General features: G+C 35.7%; 2 protein-coding genes across 4 annotated transcripts; one reads left to right on the top strand and one right to left on the bottom strand.

The window, feature by feature from the left end:
* Nucleotides 1-4,283: 4,283 nt before the first annotated feature.
* On the top strand, nt 4,284-14,344 carry LOC107845475. 3 transcript variants are annotated; one of them, XM_016689827.2, is made up of 9 exons: nt 4,309-4,501; nt 7,795-8,040; nt 8,129-8,872; nt 10,044-10,232; nt 10,368-10,459; nt 11,734-11,793; nt 11,903-11,972; nt 12,349-12,552; nt 13,209-14,344. In XM_016689827.2, the coding sequence occupies exons 3-9, from the start codon at nt 8,168-8,170 to the stop codon at nt 13,596-13,598; spliced, it is 1,710 nt and encodes a 569-aa protein (XP_016545313.1). In that variant the 5' UTR covers nt 4,309-4,501; nt 7,795-8,040; nt 8,129-8,167; the 3' UTR covers nt 13,599-14,344. The 3 variants fall into 3 exon arrangements, with proteins under 3 accessions (XP_016545312.1, XP_016545313.1, XP_016545314.1); XM_016689826.2 differs by lacking the exon at nt 7,795-8,040 and having other exon boundaries at nt 4,284-4,501; XM_016689828.2 differs by lacking the exons at nt 4,309-4,501; nt 7,795-8,040 and adding an exon at nt 4,561-4,806.
* A 1,276-nt stretch (nt 14,345-15,620) lies between these two features.
* Nucleotides 15,621-25,192, bottom strand: LOC107844758. Its single transcript, XM_016689107.2, has 4 exons — nt 24,922-25,192; nt 17,923-18,122; nt 16,092-16,567; nt 15,621-16,013 (listed from the first exon to the last, which is right to left on the bottom strand). The coding sequence occupies exons 1-4, from the start codon at nt 25,070-25,072 to the stop codon at nt 15,974-15,976; spliced, it is 867 nt and encodes a 288-aa protein (XP_016544593.1). The 5' UTR covers nt 25,073-25,192; the 3' UTR covers nt 15,621-15,973.
* Between the last annotated feature and the right edge of the window lie 892 nt (nt 25,193-26,084).

Here is a 26,084-nt window from a genome sequence, read left to right as displayed (position 1 = left end):
CCATTAGATGTCTTCTAGCTGTTGCAGTTAAGAAAGGATGGCCTATTTCTCAACTTGATGTAAATAATGCCTTTCTTCATGGCGACCTTCAAGAAGAAGTGTACATGAAGTTTCCACCTGGCATTGTTCCTCCCGGTCCTAATCATGTATCCAGGCTAAGAATGTCTTTGTATGGGCTCAAGCAAGCTTCTAGGCAATAGTACGCCAAGCTTGTAGATGCATTGAGCTTCAAAGGTATTCAACTTCTTTAAATGATTATTCTTTGTTCTTTAAGAAGAAAGGTAACCTCATATCTATCATTGTTGTCTATGTCGATGATATTTTAATAACTGGGAATGATCTAGATGAGTTTGCAGCTATGAAATTGTTCCTTGATTTAGAATTCAGAATTAAGAACTTAAGAGAGCTACATTATTTTTTTGGAATGGAGATTTTGCGAGAATCACATGGATGCATCCTCAGTCAAAGAAAGTTTTCTTTAGAATTGTTGCAGGAATTTGATTGCACCAACTTGCCTGCAGTATCTTCTCCACTCGATCCTTCTTGTAAACTCACTCTTTCCACAGGACCACCACTATCAGACCCAATAATTTACAGGCGATTAATAGGGAAGCTTAATTACCTCACTCATACGAGGCCCAATTTATCACTTGCAGTCCTGATCCTGAGTCAGTATATGCAGCAACCTTTTGTGGGTCACTTTACAGCGGCAGTCCGATTTTTGAGGTATTTACGGGTAAATCCAAGCCAAGGTCTATTTTTTAATTCAGATCCCTCATTTTTGCTAATTGCTTTTTGTGATGCCGATTGGGCATCATGTCGAGACACACGAATATCAGTTAGTGGGTATTTTATTAGTCTGGGAGGCTCACCTATTTCTTGGAAATCCAAGAAACAAGCCTCTATTTCTTTATCCTTGGTGAAATCTGAATATAGGTCCATGAGAAGGGTTACTGCAGAACTAACTTGGATGACGAGACTTCTTCAAGATCTATCCATTTCTCTATCACTGCTCATACCGGTTCACTCTGATAGCCAAGCATCTATACACATAGCACGCAACCCGGTCTTCCATGAACGCACCAAGCACGTAGATCTTAATTGTCACTTTGTGAGACAACAGTTTCTCTCTGGCCTTATCTCCCTTAATTTGTTCTGTCGGCTTCTCAACTTACCGATTTGTTCACCAAAGCACTCTCCGGACCATCACATCATTCAATTCTCTCCAAGCTGGGCGTCGTTTCCCTCCCCTCCATCTTGAGAGGGGTGTTGAGAATGAGAATCAAAAGCCAACTAATATAGCAAAACATGCTGAAAAAAAAGAATCAGAAAACTCCTCCGAGCCCAAGTTCATATGGGCCAACGACGAAGCAGAGTATTGGGCTAATTTTGAAGAAGACATTGACCAATTTATATCAGCCCAAGAATACCAATTTGGATGATGACAAATCAGATTCTTAAGATTCTTATTAACTGTAAATGTTTGCAATATTTTTCTAGTATAGCACAAGATGTGTTGTGATATTTAGTTTCCTAGTATAGTTTATTTTGTTCCTTTTGTATTCTACCCATACTTGTATATATACTTGTATTCTTGAATGACAAAACACAGAAAAATTTCCCATCTCTTTCTTCACATCATTTGACACGAAAAAAGAACGAAACGCTTACTTGCAAATGTACTTTGATTATTGGCTTCATTGACAATGGTTATGTCAAAACCTTTGGAGGCTTCATAATTTGCCCATAAGTAAACTACTCCAACAAAAAGAATCACAACAAGTTTAAGAATTATACTTGAATTTGAAGAAGTGAAATTGTGCTCATCTTCATTAGAGTTTGTAGTGGTTGTTTGTATGAGAGGTGTTTAAGGAGATGTTGTCTTTTTACTTCCATATATATGGAATAATATGCTGGTGTAGAAAGAACAAGAAGTTAGAAAATAGTAGAAATATAGATGGGAATATCATATTATTTATGTGTGTGTATATATACTAGTTACGAGTAGCCCGGCCTAATATTTATATTAAATTAATATTATAATAATAATAATTAAATTATAAGATTTATTTATTTAGTCAATTTAAAAAGATTTTGTTTTCTTTTTTTTAAAGAAAACAATTACTCAAGTCTCAATTTAAGCGATACAATCCTTAAATGGTCATAATAATTAATTAGGAGTGACAAAGTAAAATCACGATTGAAACAAAGAAATAGAGATATCTTAAATGACTTATAATAACTAATTAGAAGTGATATGATTTATTTATTTATTCATTTCAAAAAAAAATTATTCTTTTTTCTTTTTAAAGAAAATAATTACTCAAGTCTCAATTTAAGTGATACAATGCTTAAATGGTCATAATAATTAATTAGGATATAGTAAAATCACGATTGCAATAGTGAAGCAGACATGTCTGAGATGACTTATAATAACTAATTAGAAGTGATATAACAAAATTACTATACAAAAATACTTGTGGAAACAAAAAATTAAATGTGTCTCATATAAAACGTCAAGTAAATTTAACATTAAATATTATTAACTTTTGAGAAAAGACATTTCCCCCTGAACTTGTCCTCCCAACTCACTTTAGCATTTAAACTTACTTTCATTTATTTACCCCCTTAGCATCTTTAAAGTGAATTATTTTCGCCCCTCAAGCTGACGTGGATTTAAAAAAAAATGCATTTTTTAATTTTAAAACTGATATGGTCCCACTTTTTTTAATATATATATATATATATATACATATAGTAAATATATTTTTTATTTTTTAAAAAAATATATATAAAAATAAAGTGTGGGAAATTAATTTTTTTTTTAAGAAAAATTGAACTTCTTACGTGGCGTTGATGTGTAGGCGAGTGTAACACACTCTCCGTTGTGAGAGTGGTTTCGGTCTTGAGGGGTGAAAATAATTCACTTTAAATATGTTAAGGGAGTTAAATAAACGGAAGTTAAATCTAAGTGCTAAAGTGAGTTTGGAGGACAAGTTCATGGGGGAAAAGATGTTTTTTCTCTTAATTTTTTAATACTTAGATGACTTTATAATATTTTTTTAATATTAATTTTTAGTATTTAGGTGGCCTATAATAATTAACTATGGGTAATATAGTCAAATTATGGGTGAAGCAACTAAAGCAGACATGTCATAAATATCTATTTTACTTTTTTTATTAAATATAATTAATTTTCCAATACATAAATAACTTACAATAATTAATTAGAGATGATATACTAAAATCACGAAGAAAACAAATGATGAAGCAGGCATGTTGACGGAGAGCTGTCTGTTTCTCCTCGTCATTCCCTCTTATTAGTAAGTAATAAAGGGTCCCTTTTATGGACTTTCTTTTACAAAAATTTCTAAATAGTCTCTTTATCTTCTTGTATTTTTTTTTTCTTTTATATTCGGTGATCGATGTCTGTAGTAGAGTTTCGACTAATTCAGATCGCATGTTGTAGGATTTTCTTCATAATCAGAGGCTCAAACTTGAGACCTCTGATTAAGAGTGGAGCAGTATCATCACTACACCACAATCCATGTTGATATCCTTACCTTCTTGTAAGAATAATATTGTGTATACATCCATCTCTTCAAATTCTATTTGTAAAATTATATGTTATTTTTGTTGAATTTAACTTTTTCATACACTTTGACTTGTGCATTAAAATAAAAATAACAAAATTATACAGCTATTTTGTTATGAAAAAATGGACAAAAATAATCATTCAAATAAACTTTAGCTATGCGTAATTTAAAATATGCAGCACTTTTAGCTTTGCGTAATTTAAAATATGCAAATTGTGATTAGTATTTTAAACAATATAATTAAGGAAAAATATAAACATACGCCTTAACTTATCATATTTATATAAATCTTTATTCTTACAAAGTAATTATAAAAATTTCAATTAATTATGTATCTTTTTTGAATGTATCAGAGCTAATTATGTATCTCGAAAAATTCAAAATCGGAAAAAAATATGAAAAACTAATTATGTATCTTTACAAATGAAAAAATATGTCTTCGTCGGATATATCGGGAGCTAATTATGTATCTAGACAGACTCAGAATTAAAATTTTCAATAATTATGTAAAATATCGAGATTTTCTGTAATTAATTGTTGGTCCAAAAAAATTTACAAAATTAGAATGGGTACTAAAAGTGCTCAAAAATGTAAACATGGAGGACTATTAGTTCTCTATATGAAAGATAAAGGATGATTTTGAATCTAAAGAGGAGATAAGGGATGATTTTGATCTTTTTCTGTTTGAGAATAGTTGTAGACAGTGGGATTTGCTTATGGCATACTAAAGATGAAACGGTGGAATATAACAAGTACAGTACTTTGTATCTTACACTATGTACAACAAAATTTTTAGGTTTTTATTTATTGGAAAAAATCAAGAATTGTTTTTCCAAATACCCATTTTGAATCTTGGTTCATGAAAAAAATTAGAAGTAGAAGTTTCTGGAGTTCTACTACTACTGGTAAGTTTTCTTGAATTGGTTATGTTTTATAGAATGTGTGTATTGTTGATTAATTCTTTGAGTTTAGGTCTTTCGAAAATAATCTCTCTATTTGTTTTTTTACGATTTGTTTTATATAGTGGTAAGGGCTCCATGTACTCTATTTTTTATGCAGTGGTAAGTTCTGCATGCACTTTTATCAGATATGGACCCCATTTTATGGAACTACACTATGTATCAAGAATTGTTTTTCCAAACACCCATTTTGAATCTTGGTTCATAAAATAAAAATAATAGTAGAAGTTTCTGGAGTTCAACTATTACTGGTAAGTTTTCTTAAATTGGTTATGTTTTAAATAATGGGTGTATTATTGTTGATTAATTCTTGAGTTGATGACCTTGATATAATGGTAAGGTCTGCATGTGCTCTATTTTTTATTTTTCTATTTTTGATATAGTGGTAACGTCTACATGCACTTTATCTTGACCCCATTTTCTGGGACTACACTGGCTATATATTTTTTTTTGTAGTGTAGTTGATTAATTCTTGGGCAGAGCGTCTGTGTGAAACAATCTCTCTACTTTTGATTGAAATCAACAATTGTTTTTTCAAACTCCCATTTTGTATCTTGGTTCATAAAAAAAATTAATAGTAGAAGTTTCTGGAGTTCTACTATTACTGGTAAGTTTTCTTGAATTGGTTATATTTTATAGAATGTGTGTAATTGTTGATTAATTCTTTTGAGTTACGGTCTATTGAAAATAGTCTCTCTATTTTTTTCTGTAGTGGTAAGGTCTGCATGTCCTTTAACTTTGATTGAGTGGTAACGTTTGCATGCACTTTATCTTTTATGGACCCCACTTTGTGGGAGTATACTGATTATATTTTTGTTGTGTTGTTGTATAGTTGATTAATTCTATGTTTTACAGCCTCTCTAACTTTGATTGAAATCAAGAATTGTTTTTCCAAACACCCATTTTGAATCCTGGTTCATAAAAAAAATTAGTAGTAGAAGTTTCTGGAGTTCAAAAGGGACAAATCTTAATCTGGGGGTTAGTTACTGGTAAGTTTTCTTAAATTGGTTTTGTTTTAAAGAATGTGTGTATTGTTGATTAATTCTTTGAGTTGACGGTCTATCGAAAATAGTGTCTCTATTATCTTTGATGTAGTGGTAAGGTCTGCATGCGCTTTATCTTATATGGACCCCATTTTGTGGACTATACTGAATATATTGTTATTGTTGTTTTATCATAACTGCACCCCACTTTGTGGACTATATATACTAAATATATTGTTGTTGTTATTGTTGTTTTATAGTTGATTAATTCTTGAGTTGATGGTTTATGGGAAATAGTGTCTATTATCTTTGATGTAGTGGTAAGCTCTGCATGTGCTCTATCTTTGATGTAGTGGTAAGGCCTGCATGTGCCCTAGCTTATATGGACCCCTTTTTGTGGACTATACTGAATATATTGTTGTTGTTGTTGTTGTATAGTTGATTAATTTCTTGAGCTGAGCGTCTATTGGAAAAAATGTGGTAGGGTTAAGGTCTGCATAATCTTTATCATAACTGGACCCCACGTTGTGTACTATATATACTGGATATAATGTTGTTGTTGTTGTTGTTTTATAATTGATTAATTCTTGAGTTCAGTTTCTATCGAAAATAGTGTCTCTATTATCTTTGATGTAGTGGTAAGGTCTACATGCACTTTATCTTATATGGACCCCACTTTATGGGACTACACTGGCTATATTTTTGTTGTTGTTGTATAGTTGATTATTCTATCGAAAACAGCCTCTCTAACTTTGATTGAAATCAAGAATTGTTTTTCCAAAAACACCCATTTTGAATCTTGGTTAAAAAATTAGTAGTAGAAGTTTCTGGAGTTCAAAGGGACAAATCTTCATCTGGGGTTAGTTACTAGTAAGTTTTCTTAAATTGGTTATGTTTTAAAGAATGTGTGTATTGTTGATTAATTCTTTGAGTTGACGGTCTATCGGAAATAGTGTCTCTATTATCTTTGATGTAGTGGTAAGGTCTGCATGCACTCTATCTTATCCGGACCCCACTTTGTGGACTATATATACTGAATATATTGTGATTGTTGTTGTTGTTGTATAGTTGATTAATTCTTGAACCGAGAGTCTATTGGAAATAGTTTCTCTATCTTTGAGGTAGTTGTAAGGTCCGCATGCACTCTATCTTTGATGCAGTGGTAAGGTCTACATGCGCCCTATCTTATCCGGACCCCACTTTGTGGACTATATGGAATATATTTTTATTGTTGTATATTTGATTAATTCTTGATTCGAGTGTCTATATCTTTGAGGTAGGAGTAAGTCCGGTATACGTTTTATCATAACTGGACCCCACTTTGTGGACTATATACACCGGAGATATGGTGGTTGTTGTTGTTTTATAGTTGATTAATTCTTGAGTTCAGTTTCTATCGAACATAGTGTCTCTATTATCTTTGATGTAGTGGTAAGGTCTTCATGCGCTTTATCTTATATGGACCCCACTCTATGGGGCTACACTGACTATATTTTTGTTGTTGTTGTTGTGAAGTTGATTAATTATATTCTATCAAAAACAACCTCTCTACCTTTGATTGAGATCAAGAACCGTTTTACCAAACGCCCATTTGAATCTTGGTTCATAAAAAATTACTACTAGAAATTTCTGGACTTCAATGGACAAAATCTTTCATCTGGGGGCCAGTGGGTTTTCACTCTTGCAATTTGTTTCTCGTCATTTTTCTCAAATGGTTTATGTTTTAAAGAATGTGTATATAGTTTTAAATTGTTTAGTTTTCTTGAGCTGACGGTCTACCGGAAAACGTATCTCTATCTTTGATGTGCGGTAAGGTCTGCATGCGCTCTATCTTATCTTATCGGGACCCCACTTTGTGAGTCTAACTGTTAAATTCACGATATGCTTTCCAAGTGTACCACTTCAGAGGGTTTCCGGCTAAACTGCTAAACATGAACATCACTCTGTTAACGGGCAAATTATGTAACTTTGGTGAATTTATCCCAATTGATACTTACTCAAGCTGTCTATGATGCAAAGATAATTCCAAAAGTTGATATGATTTACCTGCTGAATATCCAGTCTTCTTCTAGTAATGATAACTCTGGTATTGGTTATCCGTTATTTTCCAAAAATCATCAAGATTGTTGATGAATTAATTAGTCCATGAAGTTTGGTGCGTAGCTTCTATGATAAGTGCTGGTGAAAATATCTCACTGAATAGGTTACTCCTTTCTGTCTAGCCTTATTATAAACAAGAATTTCCATGATTTGCAGCTGCTCTTATCATCGCCAATGATATTTGGGAAAGATGGGAACCTTTATAAGTTCGCTTTAGTTTTTGTCGAAATGAAGTAGCAGATCTTACAGTCTTCGACTTTCCTATGAGTGGCATTGGTTACAACCTTGTGTGTTGCTCGTAACGATTGGAGAACAATCCAAAATTATGTGTTAAATGGTTTCATGAGATTATAGTACAGACCTGGTTTTGTCTTGGCAAAATGTTGACATTCACAACTTAAGGCAATGCTACTATTCGGTATTTTTTTTTTTATCTTCATCATTTAACTTTTTGAATAAACTTGGGTCTATCAATTGCTGAGTATTTCAGGAATGCTGGCTAAGTTGAAACAAGAAAAGGGGAAGCAACATGAGTAGTGTAACTCATGAGAGTGCAGAAATGAACAATGGTACAAAGAATCGAGAGAATCATAAACAGCAATTTTCCCGAGATGTCATGCTGGGTAGTGAGCTATGGACAGATGGTCTGCTTTGTGCCTTTGAATTTGTCCGTAGCCAGCGGAAGACAAATGGCGCGAGATCGACTGAACATCATGCTTCAAGGGAACCTAAAAAACAACCATTCTATAAAAGGGGAGCGAGTAAGTTCCCACCGCAAGATGTTGACAAGGACGACTTTATAGAACCTCATCGTCCCACAGAATCTAGATATGTCGACATCGAGAACGGGGATGGCCAAAGTTATCAGCAAGACTATCCAAGTTATCAGCAAGACTATCCTTATTATTCTCTAGAAAGGTCTCCCGGTAGTTACTGGATACCAATAGGCTGGGCTAGAATATCTGAGCTGCTTCAGACTGTGAATATTGATAGTGCTTGGGCCTCTCAGCCTGTTGATCTCAGTGATGAGGAAGATGACGTCACTGTAGCAGATGTTGCAGCTCCATACTGGCAACGTCCAGTTGGACCAACTTGGTGGTGTCACGTAGCTGCGGGTCACCCTTCCGTCAATGCATGGTTAAGCAAGGCTCAGTGGCTACATCCTGCCATAAGTACTGCCTTGCGAGATGAAAGCAAGCTGATCAGTGAACGTATGAAGCACCTTCTCTATGAGGTACCTATCTTCTAAAAGTTTAGACTCGAGCGCTTCCGTACTACTTTTAACAATTTTGACCTATTGCATAACTTACCAGGATATTGTGGTCGTTTCCTTTCTTTTAGTTTTTAGGATGTACTAGTTTATAAAGATCTAAAAATAGGCTATCGTTCCTGAAAATAACATAAAGGATGGTCGACTCTTGATAATCGTGAGAAAGCTTGGACAAAAGAGATGCAAGTAATCATGTTTTATATCACAAGATTATTTGCCTCACCAGTTACCTACTTCTATGCACCTTTTAGAAGTTGCTTAATTGCTTAATAGAAACAGCAAAAGATGCTACCGATAGGTCGATGTTTCCGGACTACGTTGTTGGTCTGACATATTCCATTTAGATAATTCTTCCTGAGATTGCAAAAAGGAGAGAAGGGGAGGAATGAGTACAGACAGTAAGTTGAACTTTCTTGCTAAATGGCATGCTTAAAGGGCAACTCAGTGCACTAAAGCTCTCGCTATGCGCGGGTCCGATGCACTAAATGGCAAGCTTAAGGTTCAGAAAACCGATTTTCATAGAAGAACATTGAGGTCATTTGATCTTGTAAACTGTTTTCTCTCTGCATTTTGACATGAGTTGCTTATCTCACACGAACATCATTTAGAGTCAGTGGCTTTATCAACTTATATAGCGTGTTCTCGCAAAAGTATTTTGTGCTGTGTCCAGGGATTGCATGATTTCTTCTCAATTTCATTTTTGTGAACTCTGTAAGAACCAAAGATACAAATAGAGTGTAGTTTGAACAAAAATCTATGAAGGAAAAAGGAGGAAAATGCAAACTATGAGATACTGCATTTGCGTTTTCTAAATGTTTGATCTAATTTATGCATGCTCTTAGTTGAGGTCTAAATCTAAATTTTGACCTGATAAATCTGGTAGCCTACAACAGTTCGTCTGTAAAGCGCCATGGATCATCTACAATGAAGGCATGACAAATCGTCGAAGTATATAACATTATGGAATTGTCTGTAAAGCGTCATGGATCATCTACAATGAAGGCATGACAAATCGTCGAAGTATATAACATTATGGAATTGTCTCATTACTACAATTGTAGTCATATTTCCGCGTGAAAAACTATGTCACAAATTTGAGCTTGTATAACCTTCACTCCTTGTTGTTTGGGTGCAGGTGCCGGTTAGAGTTGCGGGTGGATTACTCTTTGAACTCTTAGGGCAGTCAGTTGGTGATCCTTATGTCGAAGAAGATGACATCCCAGCTGTCATACGATCGTGGCAAGCACAAAATTTCTTGATAACTGCATTGCATGTTAAAGGATCTGCATCAAATATCAATGTGATAGGTATTGCAGAAGTCCAGGTTTGTCAACGATTGCGTATAAAGCTATCCTACTTCCTATGTTGCATTTGACTCTACTAGAGAGAGCATAATAACAATCTTGAGGCTTTGATTTTTCGGTGATAGACATCTCATAGTTTAATGATGTGTTTATAGGAACTACTCGCCGCTGGCTCATCTAATGTTCCACGAACAATTCATGAGGTAGTAGCACTCCTAGCTTGTCGCCTGGCTCGGTGGGATGACAGGTGTCAATTTTCCCTTGTTTTCGTTCAACTCATTTCGTTTCTGACTTCATGTTCTAGGAAACAAACGAACCCTTGTTTATTAGTATTTAATAATTCGTTTAAATCTTTTGAAGTTCCCCTCATTGTCTAATACAAAAAAGTTTGAAGCAGCTCAAAAAGGGCGATAAGTACTGATAAGCATGTACCGTTGACTCAACAACAAATATAATTTTTCTTTATTTTCTTGGTCTTTTTTGGTGGTTTTATTCCGTTCTGCTTTTTAGCTCTTGCTTTTGTTACTCAATGAATGCATGTGTAATGCAGTCCTAAACTAGTGTTGTGAATGGTGTGCTTAAAATGCGCTTAAGCCCTGAAGCGAGGCTCAATACGTGTTGAGCACTTTGCGTCACTTAATGTGGGCTCCAGTGTCATCATCGATGTTCTAAGGCATGCTTTTCCTTGCCAAATGCCAATAAGCCTCTTCAGACTCTAAACAATTGATATTTCACTTTATCGTAATTTTTTTAAAAAATTTCTTTGTTCATATATTTGTCTTCATGCTTATAATTATTAATCTTGGACCAAAAATATATATTTTAAATTTTTTTCTCCCTTTGTGATGTTCTTATTAAAGCCCACACTTTATTTGCGCTTAAAGCTCCAAACGAAAAAGAGTGTTTTTCCGCTTTTTGCTTTGGATAACACTATCCTAAACACGGACCATTTGTTTTTGCCTTTTCCTTTTACGATATATTATCTTACTGTACTCTGGTAAGGTTTTCTACTTTTGCATACTTCTTCGTATACATGCAAGCTTTTGCCATTTTCTAATGAAATTTATTACTTTTATTAATTAAATAAAAAAAGTTATTGTAAAAGAAATCGTTCTTTTGCTTTCTGCTCCGCCAGACTCCAGTCTTTGACTAATCTTTTACATTTTAGGCTACTTAACTTTGTCAGAAATTGTAACTTTGACTGTTAGTTTCCAATTGCTCAATATGCCATGAGCATGATAGAAATCGATACGTTACTAATAACTTTTGATTTGTCATTCATGGTGCACGGTTGATTTCACCTATAGTTTTTGTTACTTCAAATCAATGTCGGTAGGTATTCTGATTGTGAATTCGACTAATACACATTATGCCATGAGCATGATAGAAATAGATACGTTACTGATAGCTTTTGATTTGTCATTCATGATGCACGGCTGATTTCACCTATAGGTTTTGTCACTTCGGATCAATGTCGCTTGGTATTCTGATTGTGAAATCGTCTAATACACATTGTTTTAGGTTATATCGGAAGTATATTTTTGGGGCAGCTGATGAAGCTGAACTGAAGTTCATGAACAGGTTTTCCCACTTATCATTATGTACTGCTTTTGCGATGAAATTGAAACGCTGTTGCCTTTTATTTAGTTAATGACATCTATATAACTTATTAAGTATCCGTGTTGGACAGGAGAACCCATGAAGACGTGCAGTTGTTCAGTGTAATTTTGAATCAAGAGATTAGAAGGCTGTCGACACAGGTACCTTTAGTTTAACGGTTGCAGGAAATTGATCCCTAAAAAGCATAAAAACGTGCTTATTCCCTGTTGACACCAAAGCCAATGAGAAAAAGAGAAATGTAGGAAAGCAACTAAGTTCTCATTATCTGAGAAAGCTTGTCACATGCTGTGAGACTCGTCCTCTTTGGTTATATGCAAAGCATGCTGATTAATAGTAAAAAGACAATGAAACGTATTTGAGTTTTTGAACAAAAGTGTATTGCTGTATATGTTATCCAGTTTTCCCTACTAGTTCCCTTCCTTTCATTACGAGAAGATTTTGTGTTTCAGCCTAGCGTTAACAAAGTGTGTTGTGTGTCGGAAGTGAACCAGTGTTATCTCTCTTTTTACCTGCAAGGTTATCCGAGTAAAATGGTCTTTACATGCAAGAGAAGAGATTGTATTCGAGCTTCTCCAACATCTTAGAGGAAATACTGCAAAGATTTTGCTTCAAGGAATACTAAAAAGTACAAGACAAATGATTGGAGAACAAGAAGCAGTTCGTGGCCGCTTGTTTACAATTCAAGACGTCATGCAGAGTACTGTCCGTGCTTGGCTACAGGTGCCTGAATTTTATTCACATACGATAAATTATATTCCGATTAAGTGATTCAAGTTAAAACTTCCTTGTCTATTTCTTCAACTAGTAAATACGATTGATAATAAAGTAGTTAGCAATATCAGTTTAATGTTCCACAGCACATGTAGGTGATCTTATTCGTGACAGAGAGTAAATATATTCTTGAAGAAAAACATGTATACGGTTAGCCATTAGAAATGTTTGCTAGGGAATGAATATGACATGTCTTGGTTCATGTAAGTAGTCGTAGTATTGGTCTTGTAGTTTCTTGTCCTTCGATTTCTGGTACTACCTGTTGTTTCTTGTACCGCGAGTATCGTATTGTTTCGTTATAGTTGCTGTGCTGTTACTATCAGTTATTTTTGTTATTATCTGTTGTTTCTTGTTCTTCCGTTACGCCTTTTTGGGATTATTTTGGACTACTTTTCGTTAAGCCGAGGGTCTATTGGAAATTGTCGTTTATTCATTGCTATTAGTGAAGTTTTAGCCTACCAGGAACTTGCCCGTCGAGCACATTGAACAGTGGTCTACTTACATGCCTGAAATTTCTTCTTGCATTTACGATTATTTCATCTTTATTTGACAGTAACTTCCATGTAATCCCGTTGAGTTTTTACGCTGAAATTCTTTAACTTCAGGATCGGAGCCTTCGAGTCCAACATAATCTAGGAGTTTTTGGGGGCTGCGGACTTGTTCTTTCTATTATCACAGGGCTATTCGGGATAAATGTGGACGGAATTCCTGGAAACCAGGGAGCCCCATATGCGTTTGCCTTCTTCTCTCTTGCCCTCGTCGTGGTAGGGGCTGGGTTAATTGCTATCGGATTAATCTATCTTGGGTTGAAAAAACCATTCATGGAGGAGCAAGTCGAGGTGAGAAAACTAGAGTTACAAGAACTCGTCAAGATGTTCCAGCACGAGGCGGAATCACACGTGCAGGTTCGAAAGGATGCTGCTTCAGACGCCAAGAAGCCAGTTGGTTCGACAGGTATAACGCCAGATGGAGACAAATATGTTGTCATTAGTTGATCAAAACATAGAAATACCAAGTCCCGCGATACTGCATCATGTTGAAAATCGAAAAAAAATTTGGATCTCGTCACAACTGGTAGAAGGAAGCTGCATAGATAGAATACTTCTGCTGCTTCATAAGTTGAATGTGCAGGTGCATTCTTTAAGTTCTTCTCTTCGTTTTGTTTATACAGAAAGTAGGTCTAATTCGAAATACAGTTGTGCGTTTAGATTTGTATGTGCATTTTTCTGGATTCATCGACATGGTTGCATATGTTCTTGGTAGTCGAGGCAGCGGGAAAAACATCACAGATAGTCACTTTTCAGCTCCTATAATTGAATAATAGTCATTGTCCCGAGCAAAAGGAAGAGTACAAGAGGTAGGTCTCACCCGACAGACCAGTAAACACTTCTACGCGACAGTCAAATGAGCATTATACTGAGGAGTCATTGGAAATTATCGTGAACTTCTTTTCCCGGAGAAGAAGCAGTGACGGTATCTGGGGGAACAGGCATCGGCTGACTCTGTGCCAACAGCTGCGGTAATACAGAGGATGCAAGCATTATTCAGAATGATTGGGCGTAAAGCGTCTGTAGGTGGTTTTTTAGTTCCGCTGTCAAATCCCAGAGCCGGATCCACGGAAAGATCCACCTTATTCATGCTCCGCACAGCAACTTGCCCGGGCAATATTATGTCTGTGTCACTCTTAAGAGTAGCATAAGTTGCAGCTAATGAAGATTATGCCTTGTCCATATTTGTGAAAGGCGTTTGCAGTGATTTACTTATTATTTTTTTTTGGAGCTCGTAGCGAGTCGACTATTTCACCAGATACATGCTACAAAATTATAAAATAATTGTCTTTAAACATCGCCCTCTCGCGATTCTTGTCCACTTCATTGATCAACACGCCCTTGGGTGAATAATTTGGCAGAAAAATAACATAAATATACATCTTATCATTTTTACACAAATTACAAAAAATTCAACGAACTATCGATCTTCATTGTATGAATCAGGAGATAATTATGTATCTCGACAGATTCAAAATTGAAAAAAATGTATTGGAAGCTAATTATGTATACCTACAAAGGAAAAATGTGTGTTCTTTGAATGTATTATGTACTTTGACAGACTCTACAACAATAACAACATACTCTCTGAATTTCTACCTAGTGGGGTCTGGGGAGGATAAAATGTACGCAGTCCATATCACTACCTCCAAAGAAGTAGAGATGATCTTTATTTCGACAGAGTCTAAATCAGAAAAAATATATCAAGGCTAATCATGTATCTTTATAAAGGAAAAAATGTATCTTCGTTGGATGTATCAAGAGCTAATTGTGCACCTCGACAGATCCAAAATCAGGATTTTCAGTAACTACGTAAAATGTCGATATTTTTTAAAATTAAACTTCAAACTGTCGGGATTTATGTTGTTTGCCCTCGTTTGGCTATTAGTAAGCCCACTCAAATTTAAGGAAAACAATGCAAGGATACACAATCAGTAAAAGAAGAACAAAATTAAGAATATTGCATGGAAAACTTCTTCAGCAACTGGAATTAGACACAGGCAGCTACATAAGCTGTATTGTGTGCATATACCATGAAAGTTTATTTACAAAAACCATCGCGACGAAACATGGTCAGTGAAGATTCAGATAGTCGATCCTCAACTTGTTCGGAACTGAAACATAGTTGTTTTATATAGTGTTCTCAGCGCACTGTGTGCGATCGTGGTAAGTGATACTCTACTGCTGCACTAAATAAAAGATGACATGTAGTAAATCAACCATCAGAGTGTGATGTGTTGGAAATCAGCAACTGTTGAAAAACTTTCTACTGCAGACACCACCGATGAATGATCGATGAGAAGTTAATTTCTCAATTTGACGAACTGGGGAATATCGTTAACAACATAAGCACAACAACAATGATCTACCCAGTGTAATCTCACAAGTGGACAAGATAAGCAACAGCGGCCCACATTACGCTTAAAAACACAATAAGCACTAGACAAGATGTATAAGGGGGTCTGAGCATGCAGAAAATGTTCATTGTAGAGATAGAAAAGAAAGACTTAAATATTGTTCATCAGATAAACTTTGTAAAAAATCAGCTATAAAATTGAGCCACCTCATAGAGCGCGCGGTGACACAGAAAATATACTGGAGATAATGATTGCTTGAATGTACAATTGAAAAATGGAGATCTCAGATTTGGTAAGTGTAGATGTATATTACAATGGAGCATGATCGATTTCATATCCATCGGTGGAAGAAGGCTGTGGCATATCTTACGGCAACTTTGTTCTCTGAGAGAGTGCTTAGGATCTTCGCGAAGTCCCACTGCCAACAGGAGCCACTGCAAGAACTGCATTTAGCGCAAAAAGCCTTCAATGTACACCGGCTTTTTTCTGCACTATGCTTTCAATTCTACAAAAACAATTCAAATTGTGTCAGAAAAGTTCTACACAACCACCGAAAAAATGGGCAACGAGAAGTATACATTACCTCCCTCTAAGCTGATGAACACCCTCAAGAACATCGAGTGCTTGCTGTACTTTTGAGTTTTCTAGTTTCTCTTTGCTTTCAAGTATTAACGATGAAAATCTCAAAAAGGTTACAAGTTCTACTTCAATGTCTCTCAGTTGTTGGTCTATACGTTCCAAAAATTCCTCGAATGAAGATACCCCCTTTAAATTATTGATCCTGTCGGCTTCCTTGGACACGTTCCCACTTGTTGATGCCTCGAGATCTTTCAATTCATTATCGGTTTTGAGGTCTGCATTACTGTCATTGGGAGCTTGCAATTCTTGGCTATCGTCTAGATTTATTGTTTCAGGGTTGAAGTCTTCGTTTTCATCTGAATTGTCTGGATTATCATCCTTCGGAGATACTATTCGGACAGGACTTGGAGCATCATCTGTAGCAATCTCAAGGTCTAAAGCCACATTTCCAATCAACTGCTTCTCCCTCATAGTTATCGCCTGAAAATAGAAGACATCGTGAGATGAAAAGGGAGCAAAGTTATATATTTGAGTAGCTTTCGACAGAAAGGTTGTATGATTAGCTGTAGTAGGTACAACCAAGCACTCATCCCTACTATCACGGCCAAACTCCTACACACTAACCCTCAACCCTAATCCGAGTCCTCCACACCTTCCCATCTGTCATGAACCGGGGGTCTATCGGAAAGAGCCTCTCTACTTCATCTGTCTACTTCATCTGAGGAAGTGGTATGAACTGCGTACAATTTGCCCTCCCCAGACCCCACTTTGTGGGAATACACTGGGTATGTTGTTGTTGTCAATGTATACATCTTGGACGGAAATGACACTTCGTTTATCTTCTGGAATAACATTCAACTTACTAAAACATAAACTCACTGCATTTCACATAACTGTCTCAAGTAGTTGACCTTTCTCTAGACCAGTGACTCTATTCAAGATCAAGTAGGCCTAATCACTAACCTATATTAACCCGTATATTCGAGTTTTCCAAATTTAGGCTTCATCCGCATTGCTATAGAAAGAAGAGCAGAACTGCAAAGAATGGGTCTTGGGCCTAACTCAACCGTAAAAGCTAGCTCATGGGTCTTGGGCCTAACTCCCCTGCACGCTAAGACCTCGTTAACTGGAGCATGAACAATATCATATAGTGGCCCAACATCGGTGAACAAAGCTTTAGAAAGGGTCTGGCCCTGATACCAAGTAAAGAAAGGGTCTTGGACCTAACTCAATCGCGAGAGGAGGATTGTCCAAAGTTCATATAAGGAGACCAATTAACCATCCTTTTTTCGATGTGGGGCTCTTGACAAGAACGAAACAACTCCATATCATAAGACCATTTTGATCAAAACAACTGTATTAGTGTAACACTTCTTGGTATCTGATGTTTGAGCAATTCTAGAACAAAATCTTTAAATCCTTTCACATGAGGAAAGAAGCAAAACCACAGAAAGGAATGCTTCCACAAGCAACCAGATCTGAATTCTCCTTGAGGCACCGTGTTGAATAGGGACTTGAATCTATGAAGTTGGGTAACAGCAACAACAACATACCAAGTGTATTCCCACATAGTGGGGTCTGGGGAGGGTAAAATGTACGCAGTCCATACCACTACCTCCGAAGAGGTAGAAAAGGGCAACCCGGTGCACAAGCTCCCGCTATGCACAAGGTCCGGGGAAGGGCCCGACCACAAGGATCTATGAAGTTGGGTAATGATATTAATTTAGTTTCGATAAGTGTCAATATGATTTTAGATCTTGGATACCATAAACAACTTCGTCAGCCCAAGGAAAGCAACGATCTAAAGGAGAAAACTAAAAGATAACCAACCATACCTCATTAAGCTTTGCTGCAAGCTCATCGAGTAATTCAATGCGACTCTTTGACTTCTCCATGGCTTGCATAATCTTCTTCTTTTGAAATAGTAAATCCCTGGCGTCATTCTCCTTTCCTGTTCGAACACTAATGGCTGCTTGTCTCCGAAACTTCTCTGCTGCTTCAGACAACCTAAGTAACCTCGATCTTGCATTATTGGCTGAATAGCCAGGATTCTGATCAGTAAGAACTCAAACTGTTCAATAAATCTTATGCTGTCCATTGAATCAATGAGTAAACAACAAAGAAACAGAAACGGAGATGCACAATATTGGATATAAAAGTGATAGTGATCCAACACGAAATTGTTATAAGTAATTTGCAAGACATAAAGGCAAATTCGCACCCAATAAAGGAGAAATCAATCAAAGGCACAAACTTTGGCGAGATTGTTATAAGCTAAGTTGCGCGGACACTTCATTTTCGATGCCACACCCATGTCGGATTCTTCAAAAATACACTAATTTTGGCGAATCCAACACACACCCATTGACATTTTTTACGAGTCTGAGCAACATAGGTCATAAGTGTCACGACCCGAACCGGGGCCCTGGCCGTGACGAGTATTTCGAACCATCAAGGCTCGAAACACCCCTTATCTATCTGGTAATCATGCACAAGACTTATATGAAAAAAAAAATGCGGAAGATACACTATATAACGGAAACATGGTCAAAAATCATATGAAAACAATAATGGGGAATAATGTCCCACAATCTCAATCAACATCTCTATAATGTCTGCGAAATCTCTACTACATGACTGAAACAAATATCTATCTGAAAACTGGGACAAGGCCCCCAGTAGACCCAAAACTAATAAATGATAAATGAAACAGCCAGATATCAGGCCTTCCAAAATATAGAAGGCTCACCAAGTGAATCTACGAATCTGTCTGAGGAAATCTACTGATTTTCTGGACCCCTAGACTATGCCTTCGAACCTGGGAGGGAAGGGGGTCAATACAAAAGTACTAGTACGCAGAGATATCAAAACAAAACATAATATTTTTACAAAATATAGTTGAGAGTCATTATAAAGCAGTTTCATATCAAATCATTTGAAAACATATGGGCATAATGTAATAATTTTCCAACAACAATGCAATGCAACTGAGCTAGGTGGAATGCCCTACATATCACATTTACACCAACTGTCAAACCTCGGTTGCCGCCGAGATTAGAGTATAAGTGAGGGGAAGACACACAAGATCACACAGCAGGGTGTCTCGACCCAATAAAGTATGGTAGTGCACAAGATCACAAAGCAGGGCTCCTAACCATAGTCCCAAGTCAGGTACGCAAGATCACAAAGCATGGTACCAAGTTCCCATGTCGGCAAACATGGTTTCCAGCGATGAGCCCTTACACTCAAACGCCTTCTTCGGGCATCCACCTATCTCATGTAAAATCAATGCATTCAAATTTCATCTGATTCAATCACATATCATATTCTTTAGGGTATCGTCATACCCGACTTGCAAACCATCAATATCACATCATTACTTCATGCAACCATTATATTCATCATATTTCAACATAATAACCCTCTCCTTGCAAGTCGAAAATCATATCCACTTTCAAAATAGTTCATGTCATGCTTGTCAAGATGATTTCAAACAATTCACATCATATGAAAATTTCAAACAATTTCATATCAAGAGAGGGGCTTCATATAATTCATGCTCTCAAGTTAACATCTTTTGAATCACAAGCATATGCATATATAATATATCAAATCACTTCGGAAATAGGCCCAAAGACCAAATCAATATCATAAAGATGCTTGAAACATGTTTATATTCATAATTTCTGTAACGCCCCACAATTCGGGCTATAATATAGACCATGATTTCGATGCGTTGCTAATCCCAAAGCCATAAAATCCTATGCCAATACGGCATGTTAATTATTGTGTAGCATGTGAATCCGCTCAAGCTTGAATTTAGACCATAGAGGTCCTTCAACTCAAGGACGAGTTGGAACTATTTCGATCGACTAAGTTTTAGTAGACGTTGTAAAGTGTGTCAGCTTCCATCGACCATAACTCTCTGTATATGTCGAATTAGGAAGCCTACTACGTGTCAAATGATAGGTATTCGAGTTAGCTTTCCAACGATACCAATTTGGCAAAAATCCGACACCCGAGCAAGTAGTTATGGCCCTTCAAAGTGATAAGCGTCGCCTAACCAATCGCCCATGGCCACTGGAAAACATAGGCAATAGCCTAGGCGGCGCCTATATAAACATAGGCGATAGCCTAGGCGGCGCCTATACAAACATAGGCGATAGCCTAGGCGGCGTCTATGTGAACATAGGCAACGGAATGGGCGGCGCCTATGAAAGGAATTCTGGTGATTTAAACACTCCATGTTGAGGCGAAGTGGTCCTTTTCTACCCTTACTTAACCCTAAAACACGAGATTTAGTTCCAAGGACCCCAAAATACATATTCTTTCATCAAAAGTGCTCAAGATTCTCCTTAGGGTTTCAAAATAAAAACCCAAATAGTTCAAGATTTGACCGTAGGTTTTCAAAGATAATTACATATTTGGATTCATCAATCCGCAAGCTTCAAGAAACACCTATTATCCTTGGAAATAGAGGTACGTGGGGTTATCCAAAAATCTCATGGGTGTAGTTTTTATGAACATGCATGCTTTTAAATGGGGGTTTTCAATCAAATGCTAATATCTTGCTTTCAATACGATTTCTAAGTCGTTTTCTTTATGTCATGGGAATTGTTTGCCTATATACTTCAATGGTTGAAACCATGCATATGTGATTTGAGATTTTCCATGGAAGTTTGATAAATATGAATGATAAATTGTTTTCAAATTCCTATGATAATGTTTCGATACTCCATATTATATTATGATCAATAAAAGAGAGCATGAATTTGAAATAAAATTTGTTCACCACTTTTAAATGAAGAAGCACCTTGGTTTTTACATGATTATGCATATGGGGATGTGATATTGATGACTTGCAAGTCGGGTATGACGATACCCTACAGAATACGACATGTGATTGAATAAGATGAAATTTGAATGCATTGATTTTAAAGGAGATAGGTGGTTGCCCGAAGAAAGCGTGAGTCAATTGATTCTACGCTGGAAACCGTGTTTGCCGACTCAGGAACTTGGTACCATGCTTTGTGGTCTTGGATACCTAATATTATATTATCCCAAATTAGGATTATGGTTAGTAACCATGCTTTGTGGTCTTGTGCACTACCATATTTGATTTGGGTCGAGACACCATGCTTCGTGGTCTTGTGTGTCTCTCCCTCACTTATACTCTAATCTCGGCGGCAACCGAGGTTTGACAGTTGGTGTAAATTATGTAGGGTATTCCACCTAGCTCAGTTGCATTTCATTATTGTTGAGAAAAAAAACTATTACATTACACCCATGTGCTTTCAAATGATTTGATACGAAATTGCTTTATAATGGCTCTCAACTATACTTTGTAAAAATATTATGTTTTGTTTTGATATCTCTGCGTGCCAGTACTTTTGTGCTGACCCCCTCCCCTCTCCAACCTCTCAGGTTCAGAGGCCCAGTCTAGGGGTCAAGAGAATCAGTAGAACTTTCAGACAGAGCTGTAGAGACAAGTGGTGAGACTTCTATGTTTCGGAAGGTCTTATGTCCGGCAGTCCTTTTATCTTATATTCAGTTTTTGGGTCTACTAGGGGCCTTGTCCTAGTTTTCAGATAGACATTGTTTCAGTCATTTGTTAGAGATTTTCGCAGACAGTTGTTCAGAGAATAATTGATGTTGAGGGAACATTATCTCCCCGTTATTGTCTCTTTTCATATTTATGACCATGTTTCCGAAGTATTGCATTTTTTTTCCGCATTTCTTTGATCATATGAACTAGGTGCATGATTACCAGACAGATAGGGGTGTTTCAGGCCTCAATGGTTCGAAATGCTCGTCACGGCCAGGCCCTGGTTTGGGTCGTGACAATTTCAAAAACCCCATTTTTAAAACATGAATTTTTAAGCCCATGAGATTTTTGAGATAACCCCACGTACCTCTATATGCGAATATGATAGGTGCTTCTTGAAGCCTACGTTGCGGGGATTCCAAATCTTCAATTTGTTTTGAAAACCAATGGTTGAATCTTGAGTTATTACCCTAAGGGGTGTTCTTGAGAGAAAATTTGAGAAAAAGATTATATTTTGATGAATTGGGGGCTAAATCTGGTGTTATAGACGAAATTTTGGTGAGGTGAAATAACTAAAATGCCCCTAAGAAAACAACCAAATTCGAAACTGTCCCTCAGTTGACAAGCTGACAGATTGAAGTAAAACGGGTATAACTTCTTACGTAGATGTTGTATTTGGATGAAACCAGTTTCATTGGAAAGAATACTCAAAGAGCTTTCATTTGATAGGTAGCAGCTCTCCCAGTTCATTATATTCAGAGAGTTATGATCATTTGATATTGACCCTGAAATGCTGAAAACTAAGCAATAGGCTATGCGTTTTGCTACTGTTTTGAAATCCATACGCGGCCTTATGCGTTCCGAAAAATTCCGAAACTTATCCGAGATGTACTATGAGCTTGCCCGATCGTAACGCAACTTGAAAATCTAAAAACGGATATCGGGAAGGTTGAAAAGTTGTATCCCGAAGATTGCCAACTAAAATGACTCTAAGTCCCCATTACACTTAGAAAAATATTCTGGTTGTTAGCCCCTCAAACATAACACTAAAAATGAAATCGACTCGAGAATTTTACGGGGCATTCCGATAGGAATGATTACAACACGTATGTTAATAAAGAATAATTCAGTTCAGGTCTATATATGTAGGAACGACGGTCTAAACTCTAGTTCGAAAATACGGGGTGTTACAATAAGTAATTTGCAAAACGTAAAGGCAAATTCACACCAAATAAAGGAGAAATCAATCAAAGGCACAAACTTTGGCGAGATTGTTATAAGTAATTTGCAAAACGTAAAGACATATTCACACCCAATAAAGGAGAAATCAATCAAAGGCACAAACTTTGGCGAGATTGTTATAAGTAATTTGCAAAACGTAAAGGCAAATTCACACCCAATAAAGGAGAAATCAATTGAAGGTACAAACTTCGAGACATCTTATACACCACCATCTTTCCAAAATCTAGCTACTAATCCTCAGATAAGTAATCAGCAAAACCTAAAGCCAAATTCAAACGAAACTCACAACTAAATTTGACACCCAATAAAGGAGAAATCAATCAGAGATACAAACTTTGCAAGATCTTAAACACCGAGTTCATGAAATCGCACATATAAATCCTCAAATAAGTCACTTTTGCACATAAAGCCAAATCCAAACACAACCCACCACTAAATTTGACACCCAATAAAGGAGAAATCAATCAAAAAATACAAACTTTGCAACATCTTATACACCAAGTTCGCGAAATCTCACACATAAATCTTCAAATAAGAACACCAACAACAAGAACATATCCATTACAGCTCCACAAGAGGTTGTTTCCGATAGACCCTTGGCTCAAGAAAACAAAATAATCCTCAAGTAATTTACAATATATAAAGGCAAAATCCAAAGAAAACCCACCACCAAATTCAACACTCAATAAATGAGAAATCAATCAAAAATACAAACTTTGCAACATCTTATACACCGAGTTCGAGAAATCTCACACATAAAACTTCAAATAAGAACAACAACAAGAACATACCCATTACAGTTCCACAAGAGGTTGTTTCTGATAGACAGGGGCAGATCCAGGATTTTCAGTGAGGGGGTTCAATAGTACATACACGGATTAGTCGAAGGGAGTTCAACCTCTATTATTTATACATAAAAAAAAAATTACCATGTAAAAATAATATAATTTTCCGACGAAGGGAGTTCGTCGAACCCCCTGAAATACATGTACATCCGCCACTGCCGATAGACCCTCGGCTCAAGAAAACAAAATAACCTCGAATAAGTAATTTGCAACATATAAAGGCAAAATCCAAAGAAAACCCACTGCTAAATTCGACATTCAATAAATGAGAAATCAATCAAAGTTACAAACTTTGCAACACATATATAGACCAAGTTCTTGAAACCTCACTATAAATCCTCAAAAAACTAATTTTTGCACATAAACCCAAATTCAAACACAACCTACCACTAAACTTGACACCCAATAAAGGAAATATCAAGAAAAGGTACAAACTTTGCAACATCTATATACACCAAGTTCACAAAATCTCACATAAATATCCTCAAATAAGTAAGTTTTGCGCATAAACACACTAAATTTGACATCGAATAAAGGAAAAATCGATCAAAGGTACGAACTCTGCAACATCTATATACACCAATTTCACAAAATCTCACATAAACTCCTCAAATAAGCACACATAAAGTCAATAAATTTGACACCCAATAAAGGAGAAACTAATCAAAGCTACAACCTTTGCAACAATTTACATAACAAGTTCACAAAATCTCACTATATAATAAATACTCAAATAAGAAATCTTTATACAAATCCAAATCCAAACAAACCCATGAAAAGGGCACAAAGATTTTCTTAGATCAATCCAACTAACTCTATTAATAAACATATCAAACACAACAACCAATACAATATAAATTCTAAAAATCCTAGTAGCTTAGTTGATCGACTATCTGAATTTTCACCTTATTGGTAATATTTTGATTCCCCACATTATAATCCCCTTCCCCTCCCCCAAATCTTATCTTTAAAAAAAATACAATATTAATTCAACACAACAACAAAATACAATATAAATTCAGGAAATCTTAGGTTGATCGAATATCTAAATTTTCACCTTCTTAGTAAGATTTCAAATCCCCACATTATAATCCCCTACCCCTAATTCTTTTCTTTAAAAAAAAAACACAGTATTAATTCAAGTGAACTTATCATAAAATTAAAAAAATCAAGAAACCCCATTTACAATAATAATAATATACCTTTGTTTCTTGTGTCTTGAGCTTCTTTGTGAAGATGGTCTAATTGTTCTCTGAGCTTCTCCATGTTTAAATTATTTGTAGTAGTGAAATGTACCATTTTCTTTGGATTTCTCCATTGAACAAATGAAGAAAAAGCAGAATTCAGCATCATTTTTTTTCTCTACTTTGTATGAATGAGTTTATTATTGGAATAATATAGAAAATTTTCTTGTAATAAAACTAAGGAAAAAGGACTAAAAAAAATACTTGAATTATGAAAATTGATAATACCACTTTTATCCTTTAGTCATTATTATTATTATTTATTTATTTATTTATTTTGGATTATTCAAACAGTATCTGGTAAAGGAAATGTTTTCTAAGAAAGACGATTATATATTTAGTAGGATTCAAATTCGAGTATTTCAAGAGGTGTTACGTTATTGATCTCATTTAAAAGGCGGAAGGGTATTATTTTCGATCAATAACAATTATTTGATAGCTAATCTGGAGGTGAGTTCATAAGTTGTATTATGTTGTAGATGATTAAAATATAAATTATTTATGTATGATTAATAAGGTATTTGTTTTTCAATTTAGAATTCTGTATGGCTAATATATATATATATATATATATATATATATATATATATATATATATATGTTATAGGTAAATCTATGTATTAGTTTAAGCAAGATAAAAAGTGAAGTAATTAATACCAAACATAAAATAATATTTTTATAATTGTAATTTTTATATTACTAATACTAACTCTAACCACCTATCAAACGGCACCTTAAAATGTTTAAGAGTGTAAAGTTGAACTTGCTCTAATAAGTAGTCATAGAAGTTTGAAAAACATGTACGAGCAACATATAGTAACAAAATAAAACCACCACAAAATAATACTACGAGCAATCTACTTGAAATAACATATATCAAAAAGAATTCAAGAACAAAAAATTACAAGAGTAGCATTACAACTACTAATAAGGAAAACGCTTCTGACTACTAGCATGAACAGTTTCCAAACCTTCTACCTTAATTCGTGTTTGCCACATCATTCTATCTAAGGTCATGTCCTCGAAAGCTGCAACCGCGCCATATCCTGTCTAATCACTTCTCCCCAATATTTCTTCGATTTACCTCTACCTCTCCTGAATCCATAGCTAACTTCTCACAC

This window comes from Capsicum annuum, chromosome 10 (assembly GCF_002878395.1).
Source record: "Capsicum annuum cultivar UCD-10X-F1 chromosome 10, UCD10Xv1.1, whole genome shotgun sequence".
NCBI lineage: Eukaryota > Viridiplantae > Streptophyta > Magnoliopsida > Solanales > Solanaceae > Capsicum > Capsicum annuum.
The sequence above is the reverse complement of the archived record's forward strand: the minus strand, read 5'-3'. Positions and strand labels throughout refer to the sequence as shown.

Bases quoted from the DNA above. Each gene is read 5' to 3' on its own strand.
- LOC107844758 (XM_016689107.2), bottom strand. From the start codon at position 25,072: ATGATGCTGAATTCTGCTTTTTCTTCATTTGTTCAATGGAGAAATCCA. The intron at 18,123-24,921 runs GTATATTATTAT...CTGGCTATTCAG, and splicing joins TCAAGACACAAGAAACAAAG to CCAATAATGCAAGATCGAGG. The intron at 16,014-16,091 runs GTAATGTATACT...TTGTTTTTGTAG, and splicing joins GTTCATCAGCTTAGAGGGAG to AATTGAAAGCATAGTGCAGA.
- LOC107845475 (XM_016689826.2), top strand. From the start codon at position 8,168: ATGAGTAGTGTAACTCATGAGAGTGCAGAAATGAACAATGGTACAAAG. The intron at 10,233-10,367 runs GTTTGTCAACGA...ATGTGTTTATAG, and splicing joins TAGGTATTGCAGAAGTCCAG to GAACTACTCGCCGCTGGCTC. The intron at 12,553-13,208 runs GTGCCTGAATTT...CTTTAACTTCAG, and splicing joins CTGTCCGTGCTTGGCTACAG to GATCGGAGCCTTCGAGTCCA.